General features: G+C 39.5%; 1 protein-coding gene across 8 annotated transcripts in view; it reads right to left on the reverse strand.

Moving 5' to 3' along the window:
* The window catches only part of LIMCH1 (LIM and calponin homology domains 1), a 181,091-nt gene that overhangs the window by 29,300 nt on the left and 124,223 nt on the right, over positions 1-27,568 (reverse strand). For 6 of the 8 annotated variants that reach the window (XM_085322858.1, XM_085322857.1, XM_085322863.1 and 3 more), the window contains 8 exons: positions 19,562-19,885; positions 18,761-18,994; positions 17,497-17,745; positions 16,520-16,555; positions 11,055-11,181; positions 8,305-8,459; positions 7,717-8,119; positions 3,738-3,959 (listed from right to left, as the gene is read on the reverse strand). In XM_085322858.1, coding sequence (XP_085178984.1) covers positions 3,738-3,959; positions 7,717-8,119; positions 8,305-8,459; positions 11,055-11,181; positions 16,520-16,555; positions 17,497-17,745; positions 18,761-18,994; positions 19,562-19,885 — 1,750 coding nt within the window. Of the gene's footprint in view, positions 1-3,737; positions 3,960-7,716; positions 8,120-8,304; positions 8,460-11,054; positions 11,182-16,519; positions 16,556-17,496; positions 17,746-18,760; positions 18,995-19,561; positions 19,886-20,574; positions 20,917-22,260; positions 22,513-23,758; positions 24,047-27,568 lie in introns of all 8 variants that reach the window. The other 2 variants (XM_085322865.1, XM_085322862.1) reach the window with 2 other exon arrangements.

Here is a 27,568-nt window from a genome sequence, read left to right on the forward strand (position 1 = left end):
TACTATACATATACCGTACAAATATACTAAAGTATATATCCTTGAAAATATTCCTCTTTCCACCTATATCTCATTTCACAGTAAATTTAGGCAAGACATACATTTAGGCATACATTTCCAACGACTGCCAGTCATTACTTCGTTCATGTAGGTGGGCTTCTCCTCTGTTAGAAATACAACAGGCTCAGGTATTACCTGTACGTAACGATCCCCAGGCCTCCCCCAGCTCCCTACAAAACCTAAATCATCCTAGAGTTTTGAGTGGTGCGACTCGACTAAGCTGTTTTCCAAAATTCAGGCCAAAAGAGCTGTTGAAGTACAGCTGCACAGCATCTTCCCATATTGCAGACAACGCCTGAGGCCAGCCGGACAGATTTAGAGCAGCGCTACAGAGCTTCAAAGGGAAGCCTGCCAGGCAGAGAGAAGACAGGACTAGTCAAATTGACAACTGAATTGAAACAGTGGGGGAGCAGCCGCAAGAAAGGATGAAGAAGGAAGGGGCACGCAAAGAACAAGAAGAGAATTAGAACAGAGGGACAGGAGGGCCAAAGGTAACATATATGTATGTATGAGAGGAATATACACACWCACAACACAGAATCAGGACAGAAATTAAACAGATAAAATACAAAAACAAAACAAACGTCAGAGCCACTAGAGAAGAAAAAGAGCTACAAACAGCATCTCTTAACAGGCAGAGAACTAGTGCCTTTGAATCTCATTCAAAGCCTGGGAAGGATAAGGCTAACAAGTCTCTGAACTACTTCAGTGAAGGAAAGTGTACAAATAAAGGCAATAAAAGAAAGCTAAAAAAGGCTTTGAAAACATGCTCAACTGCATYTATTTGTAAAAGTTTTCTCAGGGGAAAAAAATGTATTCATTTCTTCCACTCCAGATAACTCTGTTTCTTCATCTTGGCTGCTTTTCTATCCTGTTTCTGTCACCTTCCCATGCTCTCTTAAAAATTCAGTAGGGTTTAAGCATCAGACAAAAATCTCTCTGAATGGGTCAAATTAGGCACATGCTTAAACAAGCCTCTATAAAACAAAACTCCTTTTCTTTTGCAAATTGCCACACAAGTTACTTTCTCACAAGGAGAAAGTGGCCAACTGAGCTGGGTTCTCATATCACAGCAGCAACATAGCAGTTAGSTACCGGAGAGCCTTCACTTCAGCCTTGTGCTGTAGTCCTGCTCCCTCCCTGCTGGAAGTGGTACAGCAGTGGCTTCAGAACTGCTTTCTTGCGTCCAGGAATGTGTAGCTTGGAAGTCCCATCCCAACAGGGTGAAAGGCAAACCCCCTCTTCTCTTGGGAGGGCTCAAAGAGACAGCGATGGAGCTATTTAGTGCCCGCCTAAACAGGTTGTGTTTTCCGAGAAGCAGGACAAACTCAGAAAGCTCTTCTTTCCATATTTGTATTTCCAGCCTTCCAAGGAGGCATTAGATGTTCAGAGATAAGTTTATTATTTCAGATTGTGGAGATGCAGGCTGRCATCATTCTGGCGGTTGTTCAGATACCAACAGAAAATAGACACAAGGAAAAGGTTGTGTGAAGAGCRTTCAGTGTAACTGCCTGATTTGATTTTGAAGGTAAGGCCCCAGATCTATCACATCTGTATTGACTTGTCTAGCAGTGCTGGCCTGTGGTCCAACAAGCAAGCCAAATCTCAGTGAAGAAGACAAGTGTCAGTACCACACTCCATCTCTGCAACCTGGCACCTAAGCCCTTACCATGCATGCACAAATGTACTCCTGCGATAAYTGTAACTGCCTATGCCCTAGACTAAGGCATAGAAACCTGGAAAATTAAAACTGAGAAGTAGCTGGGTAAACCAAAACAAACACCTGGAAGGAGCAGTATCTGTACATCTTATCTTAGGCTGGCAAGTTCCCTTCCAAYAACAGGCAGGTCTCCCTCTCTTTTCCCCACAATGCTCACTGTGTTCAACTTCTTTCCCCATATACAGTTCCCTCAAAGTAGCTTCCTCACCTTRCTCTGTCCTTGACATGCCAACACCTTTGTTTGAAGCTGAAGAACCAGGAACAATTATAATGATTTGCACTGGGCAGTCACGTTATTAATCAAATCATGAAACTAAAGATATAAAATCCTCAGAGCAAAGAGRCTCTGTCAATGGCGCTATTTGGGTGCACATTTATTGTTTCTAAAATAAAGTGCACTCAAGTTTACAAAACASAATAACCTTCTAGTTATTCTGCACACAGAAGAGTTGCAAGGCATCTGGAATTCAAACTGTTCAGCRTCCTCTGCCAATATCACCACTACGGCTAAGACACTGCAAGCAGAAACTGGACACAAACACTTGGGTTTGGGCAGCCACATCACCCTCAAAACTGCAAAAAGGATGAGAGGGCATCAAACAAGTTCAAACAGGCCCAAGCTGTAACAACGGCTGCTACCACTGGGCTTCCTCTCACCACTTCCACAGCTGCTCTTGTCTGGAAATCCTGAAACGGAGACAATAACACTTCTATTCAGCTGCTTTTCTGATTGCCGTTGTGCTTCTAACCTACGTCAAGCTGAGAYCCTTCTCTTTATCCTTCGAACATCTCCATTACCAATTCTCCCAGATGAGACGCAACCCTTACCCGACTCCCGCCTTGGAGCCAGGCTCTGCTCTGCCAGGTCTGCCTGCTTTGCTGCAAATCATTCACTCTACCCATTCCTCTCTGACAGCACCACGTCTGTGCTTGCGGCACAGCCCAGCTTCCCATGCTGGCTGCAGACTCTGTAATGTAGTAGTCTGTGGCCGAAGACTGGCATAAAGGGAAGTAAGATAAGGCACAAGCCCTTCAGCATGAATGAGCCATCACTCCCAGTGACAGAAAGCTGCCTGCTCCCTCTCTCATCCATCTGGCCAATGCTCAGAAGAAGTCTGAGATGAAAGCAAAAATTCTCATACTTCAGCTCTCACCACATCTCTGATTCTCTRTCTTTGTTGTTATAGAGTAAAAAATGTCTACAATTCCCCATCCTGCCGATTGTTTGCACTCCTTCCACATGCTTTATTTGCAGTTCAGTCCTTATTTCTTGTTTTATTTTTTACCATCTACTTTCTTTTATTACAGTTTTGTARCATCTAGATTCCTGCTGTGATATGCTCCAGTTTTTTTTCCTGCCTTTCTCTCTGGGGAAGAGTGGGAGAGAAAGATGAAAAGGTAAAATTAATTTGTTTCTTTGATAGGGCAGTTAAGAAGCACATTGACCCCAGAGTATTTCAATAACTTATCCCCTTTTCTAATATTTCTGAGAGAGGAATGAAAGCTGAATGCTCAAAAACTGCCAGCATATCAACATCCTCTTGCTGAAATTTGAAAACTGAGACTAATTATAATGGCTCACATAGTASAGTTATGTTGCCGATCTAATCAGCTGCCATCAGGAGAAGAGCTGAATAAATGCGSACAATAGCTGGGACAACGACTCAACTTCTCACTGGCCCACCACATTTAAAGCATGCTTATGAGCCGCATGACATCCACAAAACAGATGCTGGCTGCAAAAAGTTTTTGAACCTTCCCATTCCATTTCTCCAGCCACAGACCAAAGGCAGAAGATTTTAATTTGTAAAGGGCTTTTTTTTTTTCCTGCTCTGGGCACACCCTCTTGAAATAAAGCAAATGTAACCACTCGGGTTTCATTAGTTAGTGATTAAATATATTATGAGACAGGAAATTGGCAGCGAAAGTACGGCTGATTTGTTCACGTTGCTCTTACTGTTGGCTCTTTGTGCACACTCTGAATGGCAGGCCTCTGTGAGCTGAGCTCAGTACTTGTGGGGTCCTTCTTCAGCTCAGCCGGGGGCCTGTCCCCTCTGGCTACTCCATCAAATTTCAGAGATCTGCTTGGCGAAGGAGTAAATATTACTGTTGTGCACTCTTTATCCTTCTCTTCAACTCCATTGACACTCTCTCCATTCATGCTGACTTTTCCATCTACCTGCAGAACACAGTTAAATAAATATGCTGAAGAAACTAGCTTTCAATGGAATTTAGGAAATCAGGAACTCAACATGACATAATTATTATTATTACTATTACACATTATTATTATTACTACTACTACTATTATTTTTTGTTGTTCTTGTTAACACCATTTGCACTATCGGTGCAGGACAGAGCCAAGTACACATTTCAATAGGCTAAAACAAACAGATAAAATAGACACAGACTCCATTCGGTGAGGTTCATAAACAAAATACAGACAGAAGGCAGGAATTTTCCTGCACTGCCTGGTCTATCACTCTCTGTCTCTCTCTTTTTGTCTCTCAGTAACATACAAACACTCTTTGTGCAAATCACATAAACAAGGGATTTTAAAAAGAGAACAAAGCCAATTTAGACTTCAAACTTCTGGGTTTTGCGCTGCTTCATGCAAGAGGCAAGCAGATCTCTCCAGGACTAATTACACTGATGAACTGCTATGCAATCTCATAAACTCATCACAACATTAGTAGACAGTGCTTTCTAAARAGCTGTCATGCGAACTCTGAAGGATCTGGAGCAGCAGAGTTCATCCATTTGTTTTGCTGGTGCTTGTAGCAGAGAAACAAGGAACCAACAAATATAATAGGTCATTCTACCATCTCCATGAAGTGATAAAATAAACATMTGCTTTCTCAGAAAAGGATTTTATGGCCTCTCCATGAAAAGAAGAAAGTAGAAACAGGTCAACTATTCTGTCCTTGAAGTCAAGCTAGCTCGTAGGTGTGCATATACKCTCTGAGGAGCTCTTATACAAGAAAGAAAATACCAAATAAGCTCTAGACAACTAAGAAATCAAATACAACTTCTTCCTTTGCAGCATAACTGCATCACCAATACTTCCCCCCCTCCCAGGGCTTCAATACTTCAAAATTATGTTTTGAATGGAGGTGGCATGTAAAGAGTTCATTCGGTTTGGAGGCCTGTTTGTTGAAGTCATGGTATAMATAAAAAATGTCTTGTTCCAAAGAATTTACCAACCATTCACAACAAGAGGGATCAGTTCGAATAAACACAGAGACTGGGAGAGCTCAAGGTGTCTGTAATACCATATTGCACCTGCCTAGCTAGAATATARGGGGTTATAGGTTTGCTGGCAGAGGTGAATTTTAAAAAGAGTTGAAGGAGGGCTTTGTCATGCTGTGCAAAAATCCTTTGCCTCAGTAGGAACATCATGGGAGACAATGTGAAGGTGAGGGAGCAAATACCGACAGACCCTTCTCTGCTAGTAAGTGAACCTTGGGGCAGTAACAGCATAGATCAGTGATTTCTTTGAGAAGCTAACTGGGATGAACATGATGATTAGTCATTTTGGGTTACTCCACAGGTACTGCATAAACAAAAAAAMCACATGTAAAAACAAGCTCTGAGCTAAGCCATTCTGTGGGAAATTTTCACTTCAAAAAGTTACTAAAAACTGATGCAACAAATGTCAGAACTGCTCTATCAAACCGAAACACACTGTTTAATACAACAAAATTGCTTGCAGTCTTCGCTGCTCAACCTCCCTGCCCCATTCCTTATTTCTCCACTCACTTATCTTCAGCATGTTACTTCTTGAATAAACAGCTTGGATACGTTAAGAGCAGCACTTTAATTTAGCATATGCAATCAATGTTAAGCTACGAGCAAAYCCAGCTCCTGTAGATTTCTTGTATACATGCATCTAGAGATGTTCTCTGTATGAGGGTGATTGGCTAAGGGGTCATCTCTGAAGCACTGAGTACCCTCACCTCTGGCAGAAGTGCAAGGAGGTGAAGGCAGCTAGCACCTCCCACAGTCATCTCCCAAGCAAGGGAGGGGCAGCTGGAATGTGCAAGCATTTCAACAGTTCTGGCTACTTTTCATAAGAAAAGGTTCCTTGCCTTTTCCTACTGCCATCATCTACTCAATAAAAACTACTCATAAAGTTTATTTCTAAATGCAAGTGTGGGCAGATGTTGAACCCCAAGTCTTCTGGGACTGTGTGCTGGATTATCTACACAAGAGGCATGTCATGAAAGCTCTCAAAAATAAAAAAAGCCAGAAAAACACTGGCAGGCTAAGCCATCCATTTTCATGTCTCTGTTTAGACTAAGACATTTCTCTATTTACATTATGGAGGGAAACCAAATGTTTGAATGATCAGGACAGATGCCATGGCTGCAGAGTTAAACAAACACACTCCTCTCCTCCTGATCTGGAGCAAGTCAACACATTGTCATCAGAGCAGAGAATCACTGATAAACTGATGTTTCAGGTTAAAATAATTCTGTAGCTACACACTCTAGGGAATAATTCTTATTAAGGTAAATCACATTGTTCCACATCAAGCAAATAGGATATAGACAGAGTTTTAGTGGTGGCTAGGGGGAGAAGCATACGTATGTTTCTCCCCATATAGGTGAACTATGTATGCATTAATATGCATGAGTGTAATACAGGCATATCCTAGTCTTATAAGGAAAAATATGACAAAGATCAGAAAAGAAAAGAAAGAATCCATGACTAACTAAGCTGGTGACTAAAATGTAAACTCCAAGAAAAGAGTAGCTCAGGTATAGGAAAACAGGAGTTACCAGTTTTGTACTCCAGYCAGTGAACACTGTGAACTGGAGGCAGGGGAAGCTTTCCACAACGACTGGGGCAGATTTCAAGAAGTAACAGACATCAAACATCCTTTTTCACTATCCATACAAAGCTGAGTAGTATTTTAAAGAGCCAAACCACCTGAATATACATGGTAGCAATGTTGTCCATAGCCAGGACATCAGCAGGGCTCCTGGGGCCCTCCTGTGCTGCTAGCAAAGTAACAGATAGTGACGGCAGACACAAGGAGACCAGAACTATATAGGCCTGGGAGACAATTGCCAGGAACCTTCATAATGCCAAGAGCAGAGGCTACTCAAAGCTTAGGAAAGCTCAAGTTTCACCACAGGCATTATTAGAAGCAGGTTTCTTCAAACTTGACCTATTCTGATCTGTTCCCTCTAACACCTGCCAGTTCTTTGCTCAGTTCTTGCAGCCTGCTGCAGCCACACCTCCACTCTTACCAGCAATCCCCAATCACACTGCTGTGCTGGGACCAATCTGTTCTCCCTAAACCTGCATGAGTAGCTTATATTCTCTCTTTTCTTCAGTGAAGCATCTTTTTCCATTCATTCCTGCTGAGAAGCACGACAGGGAGTATCTATGGGCCAACTGCTCCTTGAAGCTGGAGGAGTAGGGAGTGAATACAGGCACACTGTAATGTTTCAAAGGCTTATGATTTGGCTGAATTGGACAGACTTATTTGGGCATGGCAAAAATCAAATCCCTGATGCAAAAACCAGTTCAGGCCTTGTTCCAAATTTTAGGGCCTCCAAATTCCCCACTCCTCCCCTTTTGTTTAAAGAGAAAAAAAACAAAAAACCCACAACATTTTTCCTAACCTCTTTCTCACAAAGTGACTTGCTTTTTTCTTAAGATCCCTCTCCCCTTGCCCCTACCCAAAAAAATTTAGCCCGAGGAAAAATTTCCTGCAGAAATACTCCATTCAGAACAGGTCAAGTTTCAGATGTTAACCAAGAAGTGACCATTAGACCGAGAAGCACAGAGCACAAAACTGATATACAATACATCAGAATGCTACTACCATTTTCTACTTAAATTGCATTAAACATTTATACATTCAGATGATTTGGTCAGGATCTCTTTGTCTCCTAACCGATTTTCAGCAGCATAACACATCCTACCTTAAAATTCTTTAAAACTTGCTGTGTATTTTTGGGTTGTGAGTAAGGCTTGGGTGTCAGCATAGGCACAGCCTTGGAGACRACAGTTTTGCTCGGGGATGTGCGGCCCGTGGAACCACTGGGCTCTAATTCCGTGGTTGGAACAATGGTTGCTTCAATGGTGGCAGTGAATTTTGGAGCAGGCAGTGACTGTTGCCTTAAGTATCTTAGAGGATTTGGGTCTGTCAGTGGGGAATCTGGATCCACTGAATGGCTTCTTTCCAGAATTTTTGGCATCTGCAGACGCTCAAGGACAGCTTCACTAATGGTGAATCTTTCAATATACTGCTGGAGGATGCTCTCGGCTTCCTCCTGAGACTTTGCGTTCTTGTATGCCTCATGAAGCTCCCGCTCTCTTCTCTCTCTGCATGGGAGATAGCACAAGAAATACCACCACATGAAAACGCTGGCAAGCAGTCCTATTTCCTCAGCTCCATCCCCATCCTTCCCCCTCTCTTAATTCAAGCCCTACAAGCACAGCTGCCCACAGTTATTTATTGCCTACAGCATTTTTAGCCCCGCATGCTGCACTGCAGTAAAACAACATACTTCTCTTCCACAATTTCTCGGTAGGTTTTGATGCTTTTTCTTCGCTCATTTGTTCCCTCTCCAGACAATAATCTTTCCATTTTCTTTCTCTCAGCTTCTTTTTTTATTAAATCCTGTGAAGCACTCCTTCGGCGACTCTTCCACCGAGCTAGGTCCTACAAGAGAAGGAAGGCATCTGAATGCAGGGTTGCAAATAGCTGAAAACTGGCTACAGGAATCAACTAATCCAGCTGGCTGCTTTGTTATGCTCACTCCTGGCTGAACCAGGCAAACATTTCCTGCATGGACACTTGATGCAGTAACTTTTATTTTAAAGGGAAAAAGGAGATTACACGATAAAATTAAGACATTGCTCAACTATTTTTTTCCTTATAATAGGATACTGTGAGAATTTCCTATTTCTGTTGGTGTCAGCCAACTACATGGAAGGACTGTTGACCAAGGGGCTGTTCAGTCAGAAAAATGTGTGGCACATCCGGGCTTAAATTCTTCCTCATAAGAACCCTACAATATTTTGGCCCCAGCTCCAAGCAACACGGGTTATAGACTAAAGTGGCTCAAACCTGGTTGATCTGAGACACAACAGAGCAAAAGGACTGTAAAAGGATTGTTTGCACCAATCTGTATAGCCATGCCCTTGGTGGGGCAATGATCCTATTCTTTTCAGAAGTTCCCCATCCAAAATTGTCCAGAACCAACAATTCTGGTTCTTCACCTTTCCTGTAAAACCAGCCTTACACCAACATAGACAGCCACAGAAGATACCTGATATGGTATCTATTTCTTGCATCCTGCCTAGGTTATGAATTTGCAAGTCATAGAGAATACAGAGAGAAGATTCATTTCACTGTCAAAATATTACACTAGAGTTTCTAAACTGTAATATTTCTCTGCAAGCAACCAATAAAAAAACAAAATTCTGCATGTAAAAAATAATCTCTGAAGTACTTTTGCAAAGAAAATAACTTTACAGGAAACTGAAAGGGAACATTTGTCATTAACTTTACAACATAGGGAAAATAGTGTATAGATTATGTTCCATGTACTTTAATAAATTCTGTTTTTAATAAAAACAGGGATTCTGTATACGTATTCAATTTAAAGACTATTTCATTAATCACATGTTTTTCCAAATATTTTAATTGCATTTTTATTGGTAAACAGCAGAAGGTACTGTAAGCATAACTTATTTTATTAAAATCAGGAACAAATCTTGTCATTTTTAATTTAGCTTTAAACCAAAAATTATTGATGTTACACTCAAGGGAATGCTCATCAAAGTATTTCTTCACATGACCTACATATATCAGTCTAAATCCCCTCTCTGAAATGTGGTCTTTCATTTTCCTCCGTTACTAATTATTCTCATTGAACTACAAAAGCATTTTCTTTATTTCTTTATTCAGCTACTCCCACTACTGGCAATTGTTTGGAAATTAGTTTTTTATTAGTGAATTCCATAACATAAGCCTTCCTCCTCTTTTTGTAATTAAAAACCAGATACGTTTATCTTTTCCAGCTCTGATGCTTTAGAATAACAATAATAATAAAAAGCTATGAAACTGCTCATTGTTGGCAAATTTACAGCATGGGCATATAAAGAATATCAGGCCATGAAAGCAGTGTCATCTCTACAAAGTCCACTGAATGCCACGGATGTTCCAGTAAGGCAATTTTTAGTAGCTCTTCAGAACTTTTAGTTCAGCGTATAAGGTGCTAAGGGCCTGGAAAAACTATGCACATTAGCTAAGCGTATTTTCCTTTCAACAGGAAAGAGTTCTCAAACCTCTTGAATTCCTTTGGACTCATTCTTATCTCTGCTGGGAAATTAYGGCTTCTCATACACAAATCACTCAGTTGAAACCTTTCATTGTTCCACTACTGACAGTTATTCCTTAGTTGTATATACTAGTTTTTTTTTTTTTGGACTTCTCCTTGAATTTTCTATCATAAGTTTTACAGTAGCTGTTCTTATAATGGGAATTGCCACACCAACTACCTGAAGTCAATGGATTTTTTAAAAAAATATATCCAAAATTCCTCATTTAAAATTAGTCTTTCAGGAATTAACATGATTGATACTGAAAATCCTGATGCTAACTTAACTGCAAACCATTCACAATGCTTTTCTGACCCTAAGTAAGTATTTATTAATTTCCTGGATATAATGCAAAATGCCAGGACAGCTTAGAAAATATTATAAGCAAGAAACAGTGTTTTACTTACTCCTTTACCTAACGTGTGACACATTAAGTAATGTTTTGAAAGGGCTTGTAATATAAGCAGGGTGTATCTAACGCAAAGAGGAATGTGTTTGCTTGGATAAGATGGAAGGCATTAGCATTTTGTGTATCTATCCAAATTTATTAAAACCAAGTCCAACCTAGGCATTTTTCTCCCTGTTTAGACTTGTGTTCTGTCATTTTTGACATTCACATACTATAAAAATTAAAGAATTCAGCAGACAGCCATTCTGCTTCCACTTTTACCAGACACAGTTCGACTACATTTTCTTAAAAAGCAAAATACTAGGTACATATGCAGAAGGACTTGAAGACTTCACATTCTGTAATTTACATCAAATTATGAGCTGTTATGCTTTTAGCAACAACCCATTAAAAAGCAAAAAAAAGGGAAAAGAGCCTGATTATTTTTAGTAGAGAGTTAGAAAGCAACTGTAGGTTTAGCAGTTTTCCCTTTTGCCGAGGTCAGCCTCAACGCTGCGTTTGCAGATAATGTTGTATACTCACATCTTGCCATCTAGTCTCATCCTCTTTCAGTTGGTTGTGTATATTCTGCAGTTTTTCATGGCGAGCTTTGCTATGAGGCTGCGTCACAGCTTCATCTTCACACCTCATGTCAAACATGCTCATGCTCCTGAACAAAGGGGGAATAATAAGAAGTGCAGTGTTATTTACAGCGTATATTCCTTCAGCATGTTGGAGTTACGGCCACATGAGGGTGCTACAGCAGAATCAGACACCTGCACGGTTTAGAAGCTCCCAAAAGCAGCAGTYCATCAGAAGGGCTAATTAGCATCCCTGTGACTTCCACATAGTACTTCAGGCACTATACTCCTCAGTCTTCTCTTGTTATGGTTAGCTGACAGCAACTCTGTCTCTCACTAAATAGCACCACTAACATTAAAACTCCAATAACAGCTCTTATCAAAAACATTCTATTTAGAGCTGATTTCAGAACATTTAACTCTCTGAAGATCAATTTCCCAATCACTTTCAAAACACAGTAATTATTCTCATATTGCAGAAATAAGTTTTCACTTTATTGTGAAACAAGAGAGGCTTGAGAAGTACATTACGGGCAGCACGACGGGCTAAACACTATTGTTACAGGAGCTGGGAGAGCCTGCCCAGAGAAGTACATGCAGCGCAAACAACATGCTACTTCCTCCTCTGCCCTTTCCCTCCCTGCTTTGAAGAAACTCAGCGCTATCAACACCAACTTATTAATTCTTCTAATCTAACAAAGGAAAACTAAYTGCACAGCAAGCATTCATGTCCAGGCCCCAACAATTTCTTTATACACATTCTATTTCTGTCCTTGACCTTTCAAAAATTAAAAGAAAAAAAGGTCATCGTTTGGTGTCATACATCCATTTGTGTTACCTAAAAATGTTCACATGAAGATAATGTACTTCACTTTCCCCCTCCCTAGTACCTATTATTAGTAAAACATGACCTCAGTTGTGCCATTAAAAGCAAAAAGAAAAGAAAAAAAAAGCCATGCAGTTCCATATGAGGCRATTTCACAGCCATCTTCAAAAGATCATCTGTAGCTTAAGTGAGCCAATTAGCAAGATTGCTAATATAGCAAACAAAGATAAAATGGTAGGCAACTGTGTACATAGTAATCRAAGTCAATACGCACGGGAGGTTGAGCATATACAAATTTAGCCCACATTTGTATTTAGACAAGCGAAGACATGAATGAACCYCACATTTATTTTCAAGCAAGCAAAGACGTGAATGAACCTCTCTCAAGAATGAAAGGTCTGGACAGTGCACAGGTCCCACCCTAGTTAGTAGGCATTTGGTCAGAAATGAAGGACAGAATACACACTCAATTGCTTTTTAGTAYGAGCAATGAGGTCAGCATTATCACCCAGCTTCAGCTCTTAAGCAGAGTGTGGAGGAGGGGGCATGCTAGTTCGGGTTTCTCTGTGGGTAATTTAAGGATTATATTGCTCAGGACTGGATTGGAAGACTTAAAAAACAGACTAAAGAGATGGGTAAGTTTTGCAGCTGTTTTTCAAACTAAAGGCATATCACCTATTACACGATATTTAAATATCGCCCATATTTTGCAGAGTGGGAGGGATGGGAGATGCATAAATTTATTAAACAAAGTCACTCTCAGTGGGTTTGTTCCAGTTTAAGAGTTTTTGAAATTCTTTAAGAAAAAGCCTTCGGTAGGAAGCATTTGCCACTTTGTGGCTACTGAGTCAAACCTGTTGTGTAGCTCTCTTCTTGCACCCTTCATTCAAAGAATTTTTCATTCACACACAGTAAAGAAAAGCAGAAGACACCAATTGCTGGTAACTGGTTCTAGCAGAGTTCATGAGTACTAGCCATCTGTCATTTGCAATGGGAGAATAAAAACATTTTTATACCAATAGTCTTCTGATGTCCTAATGAGAGGCTACTATTTCTTCCCTGCATCACTCAGGTCTCTCAGGGTGCATAAAGACAGTGAAACAAAGGTTTTATGTCTGTTATCAATGCAGTAAAAAAGTACTCTGGGAAAGACTTCAACCTAGGCCAGGAATCAAATTATACACTAGGACTCCATATGTAACTTGTATACTAAYTGTTCTGCTGCTGGGCCTTCACTGCCATGGACAAGCAACCAGATAGGGTCACACTAATGTCAGCTCTGCATGATGGATGTCCTTTTGCAAACATATCCTCCCAAGAGAGCAAACTGGAGGGAGCTACATCTCAAAGTACAATGCTCTGCTCCGACCAACATGTAATAGCCACTACAAAAGCCAACTAGTGTCCTGAACACACTGGAAAAGGACAAATTAAAGGTCTACATTGACTTCTGCCTGACAAATGTATCCTTAGAAAACAATCGAAGAAACTAAAACTCTGGTCTTCTGCCAAAAGATAGTTTCACTATGAACCCCACATTATTTCTTCCCATTTCTCTTTCTCATACAAGCTACAGATGACTCCAATCTACCACTAATATGTGCATGAATAGAGCTAAATTTATTCCTTCTTCCAACCACGTGCTGGATCAGCAAGCACAGAGCATGCAAGTAGATGGGGAAGATGTAAAACTCACGTTCATGAATTTTCTGCCATGAACAGAGCTCTGAGGTTTGCATCCAAATTCTGTCTGTAAGCAATAGGCCCTTCTGCTGACCAGTCTATTAAATCTGCTGCTCTGACAAAGATATGGGACAAATCATTGTGCAGATCACCAGTTTATTTTGGTAGGCTAGGTCTCTGGGGTAATTTGATTTTTAATTTGCACTACTTTATTATCACACTTTAGGGTTGTTTTTGTCAGAGATATCATATGGTGCAGCACTTTTTTTTTTTTTTTAAGAAGTCTGAACAAGTATTGGATAAAAAAAATGTATTCAAGATCTGTAAAATGGTCSTCAAGGACTTGAGTATTCAGACTATATAATTAAAAAAATGAGAAATATGGTGGATAGGTTTTTTATGAGAGTACATTAAAAATCCTTATGCAAGGCAGTTATGTGGCTGCATTACTATTTTATAGATGTACTAAGACTTAACAAACCCCAACAAAACATTAAAAAGTGAGAGTCTGGCTAAAGAATCAGACTCTAGTAAACAAATATATCTCAGTTCCCTATAATTTGCTTGTCAGGTTTCAAGTAGAAAGCTTAAGTCTAAATTAACCCTAGGCTGTCAGAGTACCACCAAATTTCARCCCCGTATCTTAAGGAGATGGGAATGGGGCTGATAAGCAACAACAAGCTAGGTATAGGAAAGGCAGCTCCAAGGAAAAGAGACATCCACCACATCACAGTTGTATGAAAATTAAGTTGACCTTCTTGCACCACTCCCCCTGCAGAAGAGCTTATGTTACTAGCACTTTACCACTTAACAGTATGCCCAAACACACTATTCTTTGGGTTTCTTATCTCCATTCTGCTAAGTCTATCTGGAGGGAAACGAAGAAGCCTAAATATAGCCCAAATACACATTTCATTTCCCATCTCTAGAATGGATCCCACTTCTACACTGACCAGTATGGAAGGTTACAGGCATCCAAAACCTGAGAGAGGGTTACAAGAAAGAGTCTGGGCAGCGGAGAAAGGTAAGAGGAAACCACTAGCAACCTCTTGCCCCCACAAGAGAAAATTTATATCTCATGCAGTGTTTACATGGTTGAACTATCTTTAATTAAGTCTATGGAGTCTCCAGAGCAATCACAATGACTAGCCATGGTTGTCTCCTTTACACCAAATTAGGCCAAGTATTGCCTTCATTGGACCTTGAGACAGTCCTGGGCTGACGACACAGTCTGAAGTCCACTGACCATTACTGCCTGCATTACCATCACTGCCAGCCTACAARGGAGTTTCTAGTTTTGCCACTGGGACACAGAGCACCTATTCTAAGATTGAACTTAAGCTACAGAATTCTTAAAGAAGACCTGACAAACATTTTGGAAGCATTTTAAATGTCAGTTCAATTTACTTTTCCCACTTGCAAGTTTTATATAATTAGATTCTTCATAAGTACTTGGTCTTCAGAAGGAAAAATATCAACTTACATTTGTAAGAACTCTTAAGACAGGTTAAGCAAGCAGTTGCTCTGTAAAATGTGACACATCTGGAAAGAGTGAACCTCAAGAGTGAGGCTTGAAGAATTGTTGTTTTGCCTTTTTAAACAAAATCATCATCAATGTGGAAGAAACATGACTTATTGCATTCTTAGTACTGTCACATTATACAGTCAAGCACATTCTAATGCCTCTTTGAAGTACATCTCCATGTACTTTTTCTCATACTTGCATTTAATACAAGTATGCAGAAATGTGGGCAAACAAACGAACAAATCAATCAGATAGGTATACTTTATGAAATGGTAGAAAGGCCTCCACTGTTAAGCATAACACTTCTGCACTGGTAAGCGGCTTCTATCTCCTCTCTTAATTTGCTTGAAAAGATTTGTCCTGCTTGGAAATGATCACATTTACTCTGAGGTCAAAGGATACTGGCTTAATCTAAAGCACGAAGTAAATTCACTTGTGTATTACAGATCTTGCAGAGAATATCCAGTACATGAATCTACCATTTATTATTAGAGAAAAGGGTGAAAAATTACACATGACTCTCTGGATATATTTGTTTTAAAGAAACTCTATGCCATTTATATTTTGTCATTCAATCTGGGAGGCAGTGAAGGTCATGTGAATCTCTGTGGACACAAGAAGGATGTTACAGACACTATTATGTGGATAGTTCTCAATATTTTTTTTGCCTTTAAATGCCTGCAGTTTGTAAGTAAAAATAGTTAATATTTTCACAGAACTTACAAAATGGCATTGCATGTTATTTGGAACTACACTTTACATGCATCCACACACAAATAAAATATGTTCGAGTGCAATAAATGTCACTTTCCCACTTCTTATGTGAGAAGTAAAGTATCAAGGTGAAGAGCTTAAAAAATGAAGATCAGTACATTATTAAATTAGACTTAACCTAGAAAGGATTCAAGAGAGAGTTTTAGAAAGACAATTAATGAGCAACTGAAGACTTATCTTCCTGAWAATTATCTTTATAGTCACAATTAACTTTATTTTGAGTTTTGTTTTTCTCCCTATTAAACAACTCTGTTTTTTTCCAACACCCAGCTCAGATTCAGCCCAACTCCCTTTAGCAGTAATTGACTGGAGGTAATGGAAATTCAGAAGAGAAACAAAAGAAAAGAAGAAAAAAAAAGAACAAGGAAACAATACTTTAAGCAATAGCTGCATATTAGCATTAGGCTCAGTTTTTAGGTGCTTTTACATATAAAATATTTTTAGCTGCAATGTAAGCCATATTGCATTCCATTTTTCAGTGATTTTCTGAAAAATTTATTTGCTGGAACACTGCAAAATAACAATGAGGCATCAACTGCATTTTAAATTAGTAGAAAGACTGGAAAGCATGCAGTGTAAGCTGTTTAAAATAGAACCTCGTGAGCACAAGACAACTTACTCTGCGTCATCAGACACAGCAGTTCTGGGGCCGAATCTACAAGACCAAATATAAAATTAGAGTGCGATAAACACATCAAATATCCATTGCAATTAGAACCATAAAATTGGGGTAATTTTCATTTGAACATCCAACCTCTGTTAGTAAAGTAGACCAAAAGAGAACCATATTTTTCAGATATTATATACTCAGCAAACAGACTTACCTAAAAAGCTGAATGCTAGCCATTGAAACTATGCATGTACACCACCTTTCCCTCACTGACCCTATACCAGTGCCCTCATTATAAAAATCTGGTGACATATACCTAAATGGGGTGTAAAAATTAGTTATTGAAAATAGACAATAYGTTATATATTAAGTGACGTACATGCAATGAATGGAGAAAAAGAACTTCACACATTATTACATTCAACAACAGTGTTCACAACCGTTACTGAAGCACAGAAGAGAGACAAGGATTGCAGCTAGAAAGTGAGCCACACGATTCCATGTTTTTTGTGCAGCTGAAATAGGTTACTTGTAGTACACAAATCAGTGTCATTCAGTAAGGYGACCAACTTGCTTAGTCATGCAAACAGCATGTTTGTATCTGGGATTTATCATAAAATAACATCAAGTAYAGAAGTTCACACTTCTAACAGCAACACTTTCTAATCACAGAAAAGCAAGGCACATATCTCTAAAGATGCTCAGCAGTCCAACTGAACCTCTGAGACCCATAAGCCTTTTTGCATTTACGTATGTTCTATAATCAAGTATTTCCTTTCATTAGCTGTAGAGAAGAAAACAATGCACTACTCAACTATTTTTTTTTGAAAACTATATTTGTTTCTAAAAAACATATTGCTGACATACAGTATTTTAGTCCGGACTGAAAACAAACCAGGCAGTGCAAAACCTGAATCCCAAAGTGTGCACACAACAGAAGAGCAAGGAGTGTACAAGCTGTGTGATTCACACCATACAGAGCTCACGTTTGCAGATGTTCATCCTTGGATGACAATGTTTCTTTTTTATTTTCCTCAGGAACTTCCTGAAGGTTTGATGCTTTATCCAGGTGGTCTTTGTTAAGACTATGATCACCCATTTGGGCAGTAGAAATAATACCATCTTGTCCTGCAGGAGGAACATCGCATCTTTCCTGCCCTTGATGATGTTCTTGCTGAGGTTGCATTGCAAGTTTTCCAGCGCTATTAATGCAGACTTGTGGACATTTTTCAGGCCTGAGTGAGCCAAAGGCAGCAGTGCAAAGAAGTATATTAAGGAACATTTGAAAAATCACATACGCATAATGAAACGCATAACTGTATGTTAAAAAAAACAAACACAAGCAGCTGATATTTGACAAGCTGAACAAGATAGGGGCATAAAATRTAATTTTAATAGAGAATCAAATGCTTGCACTTCTGTTCCTCTATCCCGCGAAGATAAACTGTCCTAGATATCCCCAGAAGTTAAACTTTTAGTTATATGTTTTAAAGAAGTTATTTAATTTACTGCCTTCTCAACACCAAACCACTGTTCAGCTCTACATTAGTTGACAAAGGTTTTCTTCTCCTGGCTAAGCTGTTACAAACGTACACAAGTCTTTCATCTGTATATGCACAGGCATATTTATCTTCTTCCCTTTAGAAGAGCTTGACAAATGAGATCCCTTCCAGTATGGCTTGTACGAGGCTCAACCAGCCAATGCATCGCACTGTGCAAATCAGCTTCCCCACTTCTCACTACTCACCTCAACACAGGTGCTCAAAAAGATACCATGCTTTATCAGAAAGGATCTAGTTCTAGAGTCCAGACTTCCTGTTTGGAAGTCATTGGCACTAGCTAAACCCTAAAGAGACATCAAATTTACCACATCCAGCAACTGTTTCTGGCTCAAAATGTTTTTTTTTTCTTCTCTCTTTTTTCAATAACTAGCTCATACTGAACCAGAGACCTCTATAAATGTAATACAATCTCCTCACATACATCCATTTCTACACCCTCTTAGATTTTTGCACATGCTAGAGCTCTGGTTTGATTCTTTACAGTGCCCTCCCAAAAGGGCCAGAAAACCTGCACTGCTTATTAGAGCCTTTTGACCAGAAAGGATAAGCACAGAGTCAAAGATAAGTAGAGAAGAAACTTCTGCTGGGCCAACTGCTACTGCTCCAGACAAAGAGATCTTCACAAACAGCCCAAGGGCCAGTTACAAGGGAAGGAAAGAAACTAAAAAGAGCAGAGTAACTTTCTTACCTCTTAGTTTTCTTGTCAAGTTCTCTAGATGTGCCCTGCTTATTCTGCTGCTTTGAAAATGGCATGGGAAGGAACTGTTTAACACTGGGCCCAGTCTGCTTTAGAAAAGCTCCAGTTCTCCTGGCCAACATGTCATCTCTTTGTGGGTCTGGAAATTTCACTTTGTTTTCCGTTCCACCACTCTGCTGATGAGGGGTTTCAAGCTGTTCTTGGCTCTCTTCTCTGGTTACAGTACTGCTCAGAGAGACAAGTGAAACTTTCCATGATAATGTTCACTTGTGCAGCTCGAAGGCAAGCTGCTTCTGAGGCAATGTGGGGATACTATTACTCAAAAGACAGTTGCAGAGTGATGGACAACTAGACATGTTTAGCTATAGCACAGAAAGTGAGAACAAGAGGGAACTATGTTGAACACCRCACTATGTAGGTGACACGTTAGAAGTGGGGGGTTCCATAAAAACGTATGCAAGCAATTATTTAATTAGAAGCTGACATAAAAGTCTGGATAAAGAACCATGGACTGCAAAAGAAATCCTCTCAAAAGAAAAAAGACTATTTTCATGCTGAACAACAATTAACTACTGAAGTACTTAAATATTATGAAAGAAAATAGGCTGTTTTATGTTTATAGGATACATTCTTGTAAGTAATTTCATAAAACAGAACACATGCCATGATGAACGAGTAAAACATGTCTTTAAAGGATGTGTGAAGAATGTAATAACACTGCAGACTGATCTAAACTAACACCACACACAAACCAGGCATGAAGCTCAGAGGGATCAGCTTCTGTTCTCTGACCTTTCTGCTTCCTGTGGAGTCTTCAAATCCTTCTCACGAGCTATTGCCTCCCCTTGCTGCTGCTCTAGCAGATGAGGAGCTACTGACAGGGAAGGACAAGGTACATGAACGGGGCTAGTGGTACGTCTTTGAAAAATTCCCAGTCTTCTAACCAACATATCATCTCTCTCAATGTCAGGTAATTGCCCAATGGTCTCTTCCTCAGTGCGTTCTTGCCGTTTGTTCAAACTATGTTGGGTTTGCTTCTCAGAGGCAACACAAATAGCTGGGACAGGCGATAGTGTTCTCCCGCAATGTTCATCTGTACCTGACCTTGCTACTTCACTAGCAATAATGAGATTGAGAAAAGGGGTGAGATAGACAACAACATTCTCAGGTCAAACAAAACATAAGAAGAGGAGTCCTTCAATGCAGTTTACAAATGTTTTATGAATAYRCAAACTTAGCTGAAAGAATTGCTTGCTAAAGGCATTCATTAAAAATTCTTGCTGCAGCCACCTACTAAGCGATCAGATAAACAAAAGCCAAGTAAATGTAAGCTCTGGTCAATAYGTTAAGTTCTCAGAGCTGTAACTCTCTTCTAGATAAATGTCAGAAACACAGTGCACCTTGTTTTAGTATTAGATCTTCAAAAAGAAAGCAAATCCAACCGGTTTGAAGAAAATATTTTTTTGAAAGTCAGCAGAACTAGAAAGCTAAACTTCTGAAGTACTGAAAGCAGGCAAAGCAAAGCAGCTGGAATTCAAGAAGCAAAAAGCTTTAGCAGTAGCTCAGATTCCGAGATACCAGTGAGTTGATCATGAATCAGAAATTTTGAGGTGAGCTCTCAGAAGACATCTGCACAATATCTAAACACATTAAAATAGTGTGACGGSATCAGATGAATTCTGACCAAGGACGTGCACATAAACAGCTCCTAAGTATATGCTGTAGTCCATCCCCATGCAAATCAGCATCTTGCAAGAACAGGGCTCTTTCCAACTCAGCAGCATTTCCTAAGTCACACTGAATACCTGGAATCATTCTGTGGSCTAGAGACTTCATTACTGTGTCCAGCAGACTGGAAAACGCCACTAGTGGTTGAAGAAGAACTCTCAGTACCAGTGTGAATCTCCACATCATCTTTGTTTTTCTCTTTTATTTCACTCCTGGATGAAGCTCTGCCAATACTGAGCTTGTCCCACTTCTGTTGATCAATCTCGGTTACGGGCCCGAAATGCACAAACTTCTGCTTGGGGMTACCAGACTTTTTGTTTGCTCTTGCTTTGCAGAAAGCAAAATCATCACGGACTGCTGCTTTCACTGAGATTTCAGTTGATGCCAGAGTGTCACAGGGACATTTGAAATCTTCTTCACTAGTCAGAGTGAGGAATAAAAGAATCCCCCCAAAATGAGACCCCAGAATAAAGCAAAGGAAATGTTCCTACCATTTTTAGATTTTTTTTTTATTTTAAAATTCAAGTACACAAGTACAAATGTCAGAGACACACTGAGGCCCAAATGACAGTGGAAATCCAAAGATACCATGGACTTGCTGAGGMAACTCTTGCACACATCCACGGAAGCCCTTCCTTAGGAAAGGAATGTAGTATACGGCACATCCAGACTCAGCTCCTCACCCCTAACAAGGCCAGAGCTCCAAGTCCTGCCCCCTTAGATCTGGGCCATACTATGTGGGACTGCACAGCACCAGTACACCCATCTTGTCACCGGGGGGAACACCAGTGGCATGAAAGCAACAGCAAGYGCAGTCAATGCACTCGATGAATCTTGATTTGAAGAACACCTTTAATAATTCACCTCAAAAGTAATGTAGAGACTACTAAAATCTCTGAGATGAGAGAACTATTGATTTTTATGTAGTTTGTATTAAAATTACACACACAGTAACACACTGTCAGAAGAATGCCTGAACAGATGGCTGACTGTAATTGGAAAATGGCATGCACCTACATGGGAAGGCAAGGAATTGTTATCCTTTCCTAGAGGAGTCACAAATCACCTGCATATAYTATAGTACAACTCCACAGGGAAATACCTTAGAGTAACTGCTTTGTACTATCTGCATCTGTGGAAGTTCAGTCTACATTAAGAGTATGTCTACACCATACAATGGGACTCCTGAAACTTCTGCTSTAGTGACAAACAGAGCTCCTGTATCTACTCAGCACAGCACCATGCCATGCAGATGTATTAGCTCAGGTCTCAAAAGCAGTACAGACACACTAATGCAAAGAGATGCTGATTCAAGTTAGCACCCCCAAGGTCTAACGTCCCAGGTGCTGAAGATAGCTTAGTTAGCAGCAGCCTACTGAGGCAGTGGCTCCATGTTAAAACAAACAAACAAACAAACAAACAAAAACAAAATAAAACCAGAAAACGTTGTGCAGTTCAATCTAGAGCTCCTTGAAAGCAGACTGATCCACAATACAAGAGGGAACCTTCCCATACAGCATTCAGATCATCTACCTGGGGAGCCCATGTGAAACTACTATACTATTCCCAACTATATACCAACTTGTAGTGCATGACTGCATCCCTATATGGATTTTGAACTCCTCCTGGAAATTTAAATAGCTAAAGAATGGTTGTCATCAAGGCATTCTTCAAGTTCAAAAACACAAGCACACATAAAGGGTTATGCCAAAACAAACATGCTTCCTAGGGTGCCAACCCTGTCCACAGAAAAAAACCCATACCTGGAGTCCCCTGACAGTTTCAATCTTTTCCAGGTTTCCAGATCTGCTTGTGTTATAGAGGCATTCACAAATATATCTTCTCGTATCCGAGGAAGGGTACTGTGAGATTTCCGTTTAGCCAGATCATCTCGCTCAATGTCAGGCACTTTCACCTGCTCTTCCTCCTCTGACTCATTCTTCTTAGTCTGCAGAAATGGGTTCTCTGTGTGTGTCACTATTTGCCTTGCTGATTCCATGTGCACCTGGCTTCCTCTAAATTAATGTACATTCCAATTCATCAAGAAAAGATATTTTGAAGGAGCAATGATAAATCAGTGTCAATAAAAGAGTTTCAGAGCACAAGAAGATAGACTGAATTGATAAGCAGACTTTTAAAAAGACTTATTTTAGGAAGTCAGCACGGAATCATTTGAACTTGGAACTTCTCATCTAAACTACCCTACTCATGCACTAATGAGACCACTTCATTGCATGTGCATTCTGTTCCTAGCTCAAGCTAGAAAAATCTTATTGTTCTCAAAACATTTCTGCAACAAGCTTTTGCTTAAATAGTTGCAAATATCTCATTTTCATATTATTAGCAAAGTGAATTCAAGGTTTGCTCCCAAATAGCCTACAAAATTTCTTTAATCTTAGAGCTACATCAATAGCATTTGAATACTAAAATTTGGTAATATGTTCTTCAGATGCCCTGTCAAACAACTCATTACAAAATATTAATATAATCAAATTTAAGCAACTGAAAGACATTTTATATTACTGAAAAGAGCTACTGGATATTAAGAGAAGATTTCTGAATGCATCAGGTACTACATTCAAGGTCCATTGTAAAGCGTTTATCATGGTTTTATGTAGGATAACTCTCTTCGCGCTAACAAAGTAAATATGCATTCCAAAATAGATGCACGGCTATTAGATACTTGTATTCAGTAACTTTTTAAAGCTCTGTGTCACTGAACTTAAGAAAGAGGAGATTTTCCAGGCTGAGACCTTGTAAGCTATGTTTCCTTTAAAAAAAAATCTGTAAGAAATGATAGAATTGTGTGTGACACAATTTGGTAAAGTATAGCAGGAATATATATTCAGTGCATTAATTAAAGACATCTGACTCCATTTTATGCAGGTTACTAAAAGAATGGTATTAGATGAAAAAAAATGCAACAAAAATGTGCATCTAAAATGCTCAGTATTTTAAAGAGGAACTTCCAAGTTTATTTTCCAGTCATCATGCTCATGAGTTGTCTCAGCTTAGACAGTGAAAGTGTCAATCTTTATTTTATTTTACATTCGTAGTTGGTTTAAGCTACTGGTCCTGATACTCAAGCAAAATATTACATTAGGTAATCTACACATATTTTTTCTGTTCCCTTTAAGATAAAGCACTTGCATTTATTTTACCCAGAAAGGTTTTGCAGCCAAGATATCTTTAGCTCTACATAGCAATATGCTGTGTGAAATTAAGCATTATAACTGAAAGAAAAATACCATGCATGCACACCTTGCATGTTGCTGTTTTTCCATCTGCAATGGCTTTTTAATGTCTTCCAGTTTACCTTTATCTTTATTTATATAGGGTCCAATTAAAAACGTGTTAAATGGAACTACATGTTTGGGCTGATTCATTCTGGCTCTCCGAGTGGCAAAATCATCCTTTTCTAAATCAGGAACTCTGCTCGCTTCATCTTCTGAACCAGAATCCTTCCCTTGGTAAAGTGTCATGAAGGGGTTCTCCTTCCGGAGGATGATGTCTGGGGTGCTTCTGTTGTCTTCACAAGTTTGCTTTTTACTGACATAGAGCAAAATTAAAGAAAGCTCTTGATGCACCAGGAGAGGAGAGGGGAGTTGCAACACTCATATCCAGGCCACAGAACAAGTACCATTAATCAATTGTGCACCAGATTACTGTTAGATTCAGCAAAGCCTTGCTATAAATAAAAGCATATCATATATAAGTAATAAACCCGCAAAACCTTCAAACATGGAAAACTAGCAGCTACAGCAAGAAGAAACACTGAACATTGGTTTAACATAACAGCTGTAACGAACACAGTACTGTAAATGGTGATATTGTTCTCAACTATTTCAGATGAAGTGATATAGTACAAATAATTGATCCCTGACCAACACTTCTGAATCCTGAAGCACCAGATACTTGGAAATTTATTTTCTTCGTATCTCTGATACATTTAAAAATACCTGAGTAATCACTGAGGCTGTGTGCCCTAACATCCTTGATTTCTCACACACATCCACACTTGGTTCTTTCCCTAACAAACCTTCTCTCTCCCCTAGAATAGGTCCTCTATGGCAACACTGACGTACAACAGTGTATGACATACAACAGAGTATATCACTGATACTGGCATCCTGGCACTCAGTGCCATCTGCTTTAAACAGAAGGGACACTGCCACCAACATAAACTTGTTGTGACTGAAGATTAAAATAACGAAGACCCTTGACAGCTGGTGCCCAGGCAGATTAAGCTTATTTTAACTTGCAGCAGTCAATATTCTTAGGCAAACTCAAAGGACAGACAGCAAGAGCYAGGCGACTCTCCTTAAGAAACAAAGCATATTTGGTGATTTTTAGACRTTAGCTAGCAAGTGTTAAACTGTTCCATGTGGTGCTATTATAGGCTGCAAATATCTCGCATCTCTTCCTGCTGTCACACCTCATGTGTGCTAYGGAAGAATGGTACCATATCAGATGAAACAGCCTGACATTAAGAAAGCAAATCTAAACAACTTAGGGGTTGCTTCAAATTTCTCCTTCACTTTAGAAAATGCTAATGTTGTAATTAGTTGATTTTTAAACATTTTAAAGCCCTGCAAACCCTCTGTGCACACTACTTATGTTGTGGCTCCAGTCACCCTTTCACAGCACTGCTAAACAAAGTTGCAGGAGAAGGTTATCAAGAAGCAATAACCCAGCTTGACAAGTCAGCATGGCTCAAACCCCAGAACATACAGGAGCAACACAAAACTGCTTGCTTTTGCCTTGCCACACTGCAAAGTACTGGGCTGCTTTAGTGGTGTGGAGAGCRTGCTCTTACATTAGCCAAAGGTATCTTCTCCATGAATCTCTCTGAAGGAGAGGTAGATGGCACTCCAAAGGCAACTGCTGGCCCTCTCCCTCGGTACAGTGCAGCTTCAGAAACAGCTGGGACAGGCTGGTCTTAACTGCCATATGCTTTACAGTGCTCCACACTGCTAACCCCCGATCAATACACCTTGTCTGATCCTGAGGCTTCCACTCACARCAATTTATACTCTTTCCTCCCCCAAAAATACTATACGAAGTTTATACTGACTCATGTACATACCAAAAATCAATAGGCCTACAAGATCATCTTCTGGTTCAAATTTCATAGRCGAGCAGGTATATTACATCTCTCAATTCTAAATTGCCAGCTGTCAACATATTAGTGTAATTTGGCTAAATCCAATTTGCTTTTTAAATCTGTAAGACGGTAAGTACAAGACGACCATCAGGGAGAGAGTCCTAAATAAAGAAAGTCTGATTTTCCTTCAATGGCCTCCTAAGACATCCCTTGCTTCTCCAGTATAAGAATATGAAAACTTAAAAGAAGATGAACTGATCCAAAGTAGATGCACTGTGCCTAATGTTTAAGCCCAAAATAAAACAGCAATGAGTCATATACACTCCATATACACTTATTTTGTTCTCCAAAATAAGCTAGAGTAAGTATGATTAAATTCAGTTATCTTCTAACAGAYATTACTACTGGAACCATTACTTTTTTAATAAAGTAATAATTTGGARATAATTTTCAGAAATCTGGACATAAAAGGCTTTTGTAAAATCACATAATATTCCATTATATTATGCTTATATTTACTTCTTAAAAGAAGATCAGTAAGATGAGTATTTATTTGATTTGTGAGGTTGTGATGTTTTATACTTTTAGTTTCTAAGAGCTAGGTGTAAGCAAGTGATTATTCAGCGAAYAAAAACTATAGGACTTTTCAGTCTCACTTTTATCAATACTATTGAAGCTTAGAGCATCAAATTTACCATTTTTGAGTAGGGTTTTTTTCATCAACAGAGAAATACGGAGTCATGATATTCAAAAGAACAACTATGAGTCATTGTGATGACTGACTGAATACCTTACAGTTTAGTGTGAATCAGACTTTAGAGATCAGTTTCTATATTAAGTATAGTTTCTACTGATTTACATTTTGTTTATAATGGAACCAGAGATTATTTGTGACATTTTCAGGTTTCCTAAATCAGCATCTGACAGTCTCAGGCCTTTAAGTTCATTTTACCATCTAGGCAGCAAAGGGTATAGATGTGAAGCTGCAGTAGATGAGAATTCACTGTGGATTTATTTGCAAATCATTCTCACACACTCAGCCCTGATCTCGGCAGAAACACCACCCTGGTCCATGTTAATACAGCAGGTGTTAAATTCAAAAGTGTCAGACCRTAGGCATTAGCGCTTCCCAAAGCAGGGTCTCGTACAGGCTTGTGGATTCTTCTATTACATTTCAGAACAACAACCCTTGTTTTGCAGCTTATGTGTTGTCAAGGTTAGAGCCCACATCCTTTTCTCAGAAGATATGCCAATAGTTCCTGGCTTGCTCATATCTCTCTTACTCTCCCCACTGTATTATCTATTAGAACACACCTAATTCCCCTGCTCYTTCCAGGTAGTCTCCAGGAACCAGATCCTTATCTTTCAGATGCAACAGGTTAATTAAGAGAAAGCTGCACACAATCAGCAAGCAAGGAGAATCATACATCAASAAAACATACTATAAAGAATCATTATACTCTTTTAGGAAGGGGGAATGCTTTTGGCATGCATTTGTACAACATCRAATTCAGTGTAATCCTCTCCAAGAACATGCCACAGCAATGCAGATAAGTACTTAAACTCCAAGCAAGCAATACATTCACATACAAGCTGAAATTTTTCCCATTCAAATACTTTTCCCCAGGTGTCCAACTTAGTGTCCAACTTAGTTTCAGCTTTAGCAGCAGTAAGATGCCTTGTAGCTCTCAATGCCACGCTGGCTGTCCATCCTCCAGAGATCAAAAAACTAAGAGGAAAGTCTGCTGACAAGATCAGAGCAAGTGGAAGACAATGGACAACCTCAGGTGGGAGAAGGAAAAGAGGCTGSCATCGTGGAAAGGTGGGGAGAGAAGAGGGGCCAAAATAGAAAAGATCAGAACATAGAAGCAAGGCTGAGAGTTGCTCAGTACCACCAGTGTAAAGAAATTTTGATTTGATGCCAAGAAGAAAAGAGAGAAAATTCAAGAGTTCAAAGAACAGGGAAT

Source organism: Rhea americana, unplaced genomic scaffold, assembly GCF_003343005.1.
Source record: "Rhea americana isolate MKP2758 unplaced genomic scaffold, rheAme1 scaffold_8, whole genome shotgun sequence".
NCBI lineage: Eukaryota > Metazoa > Chordata > Aves > Rheiformes > Rheidae > Rhea > Rhea americana.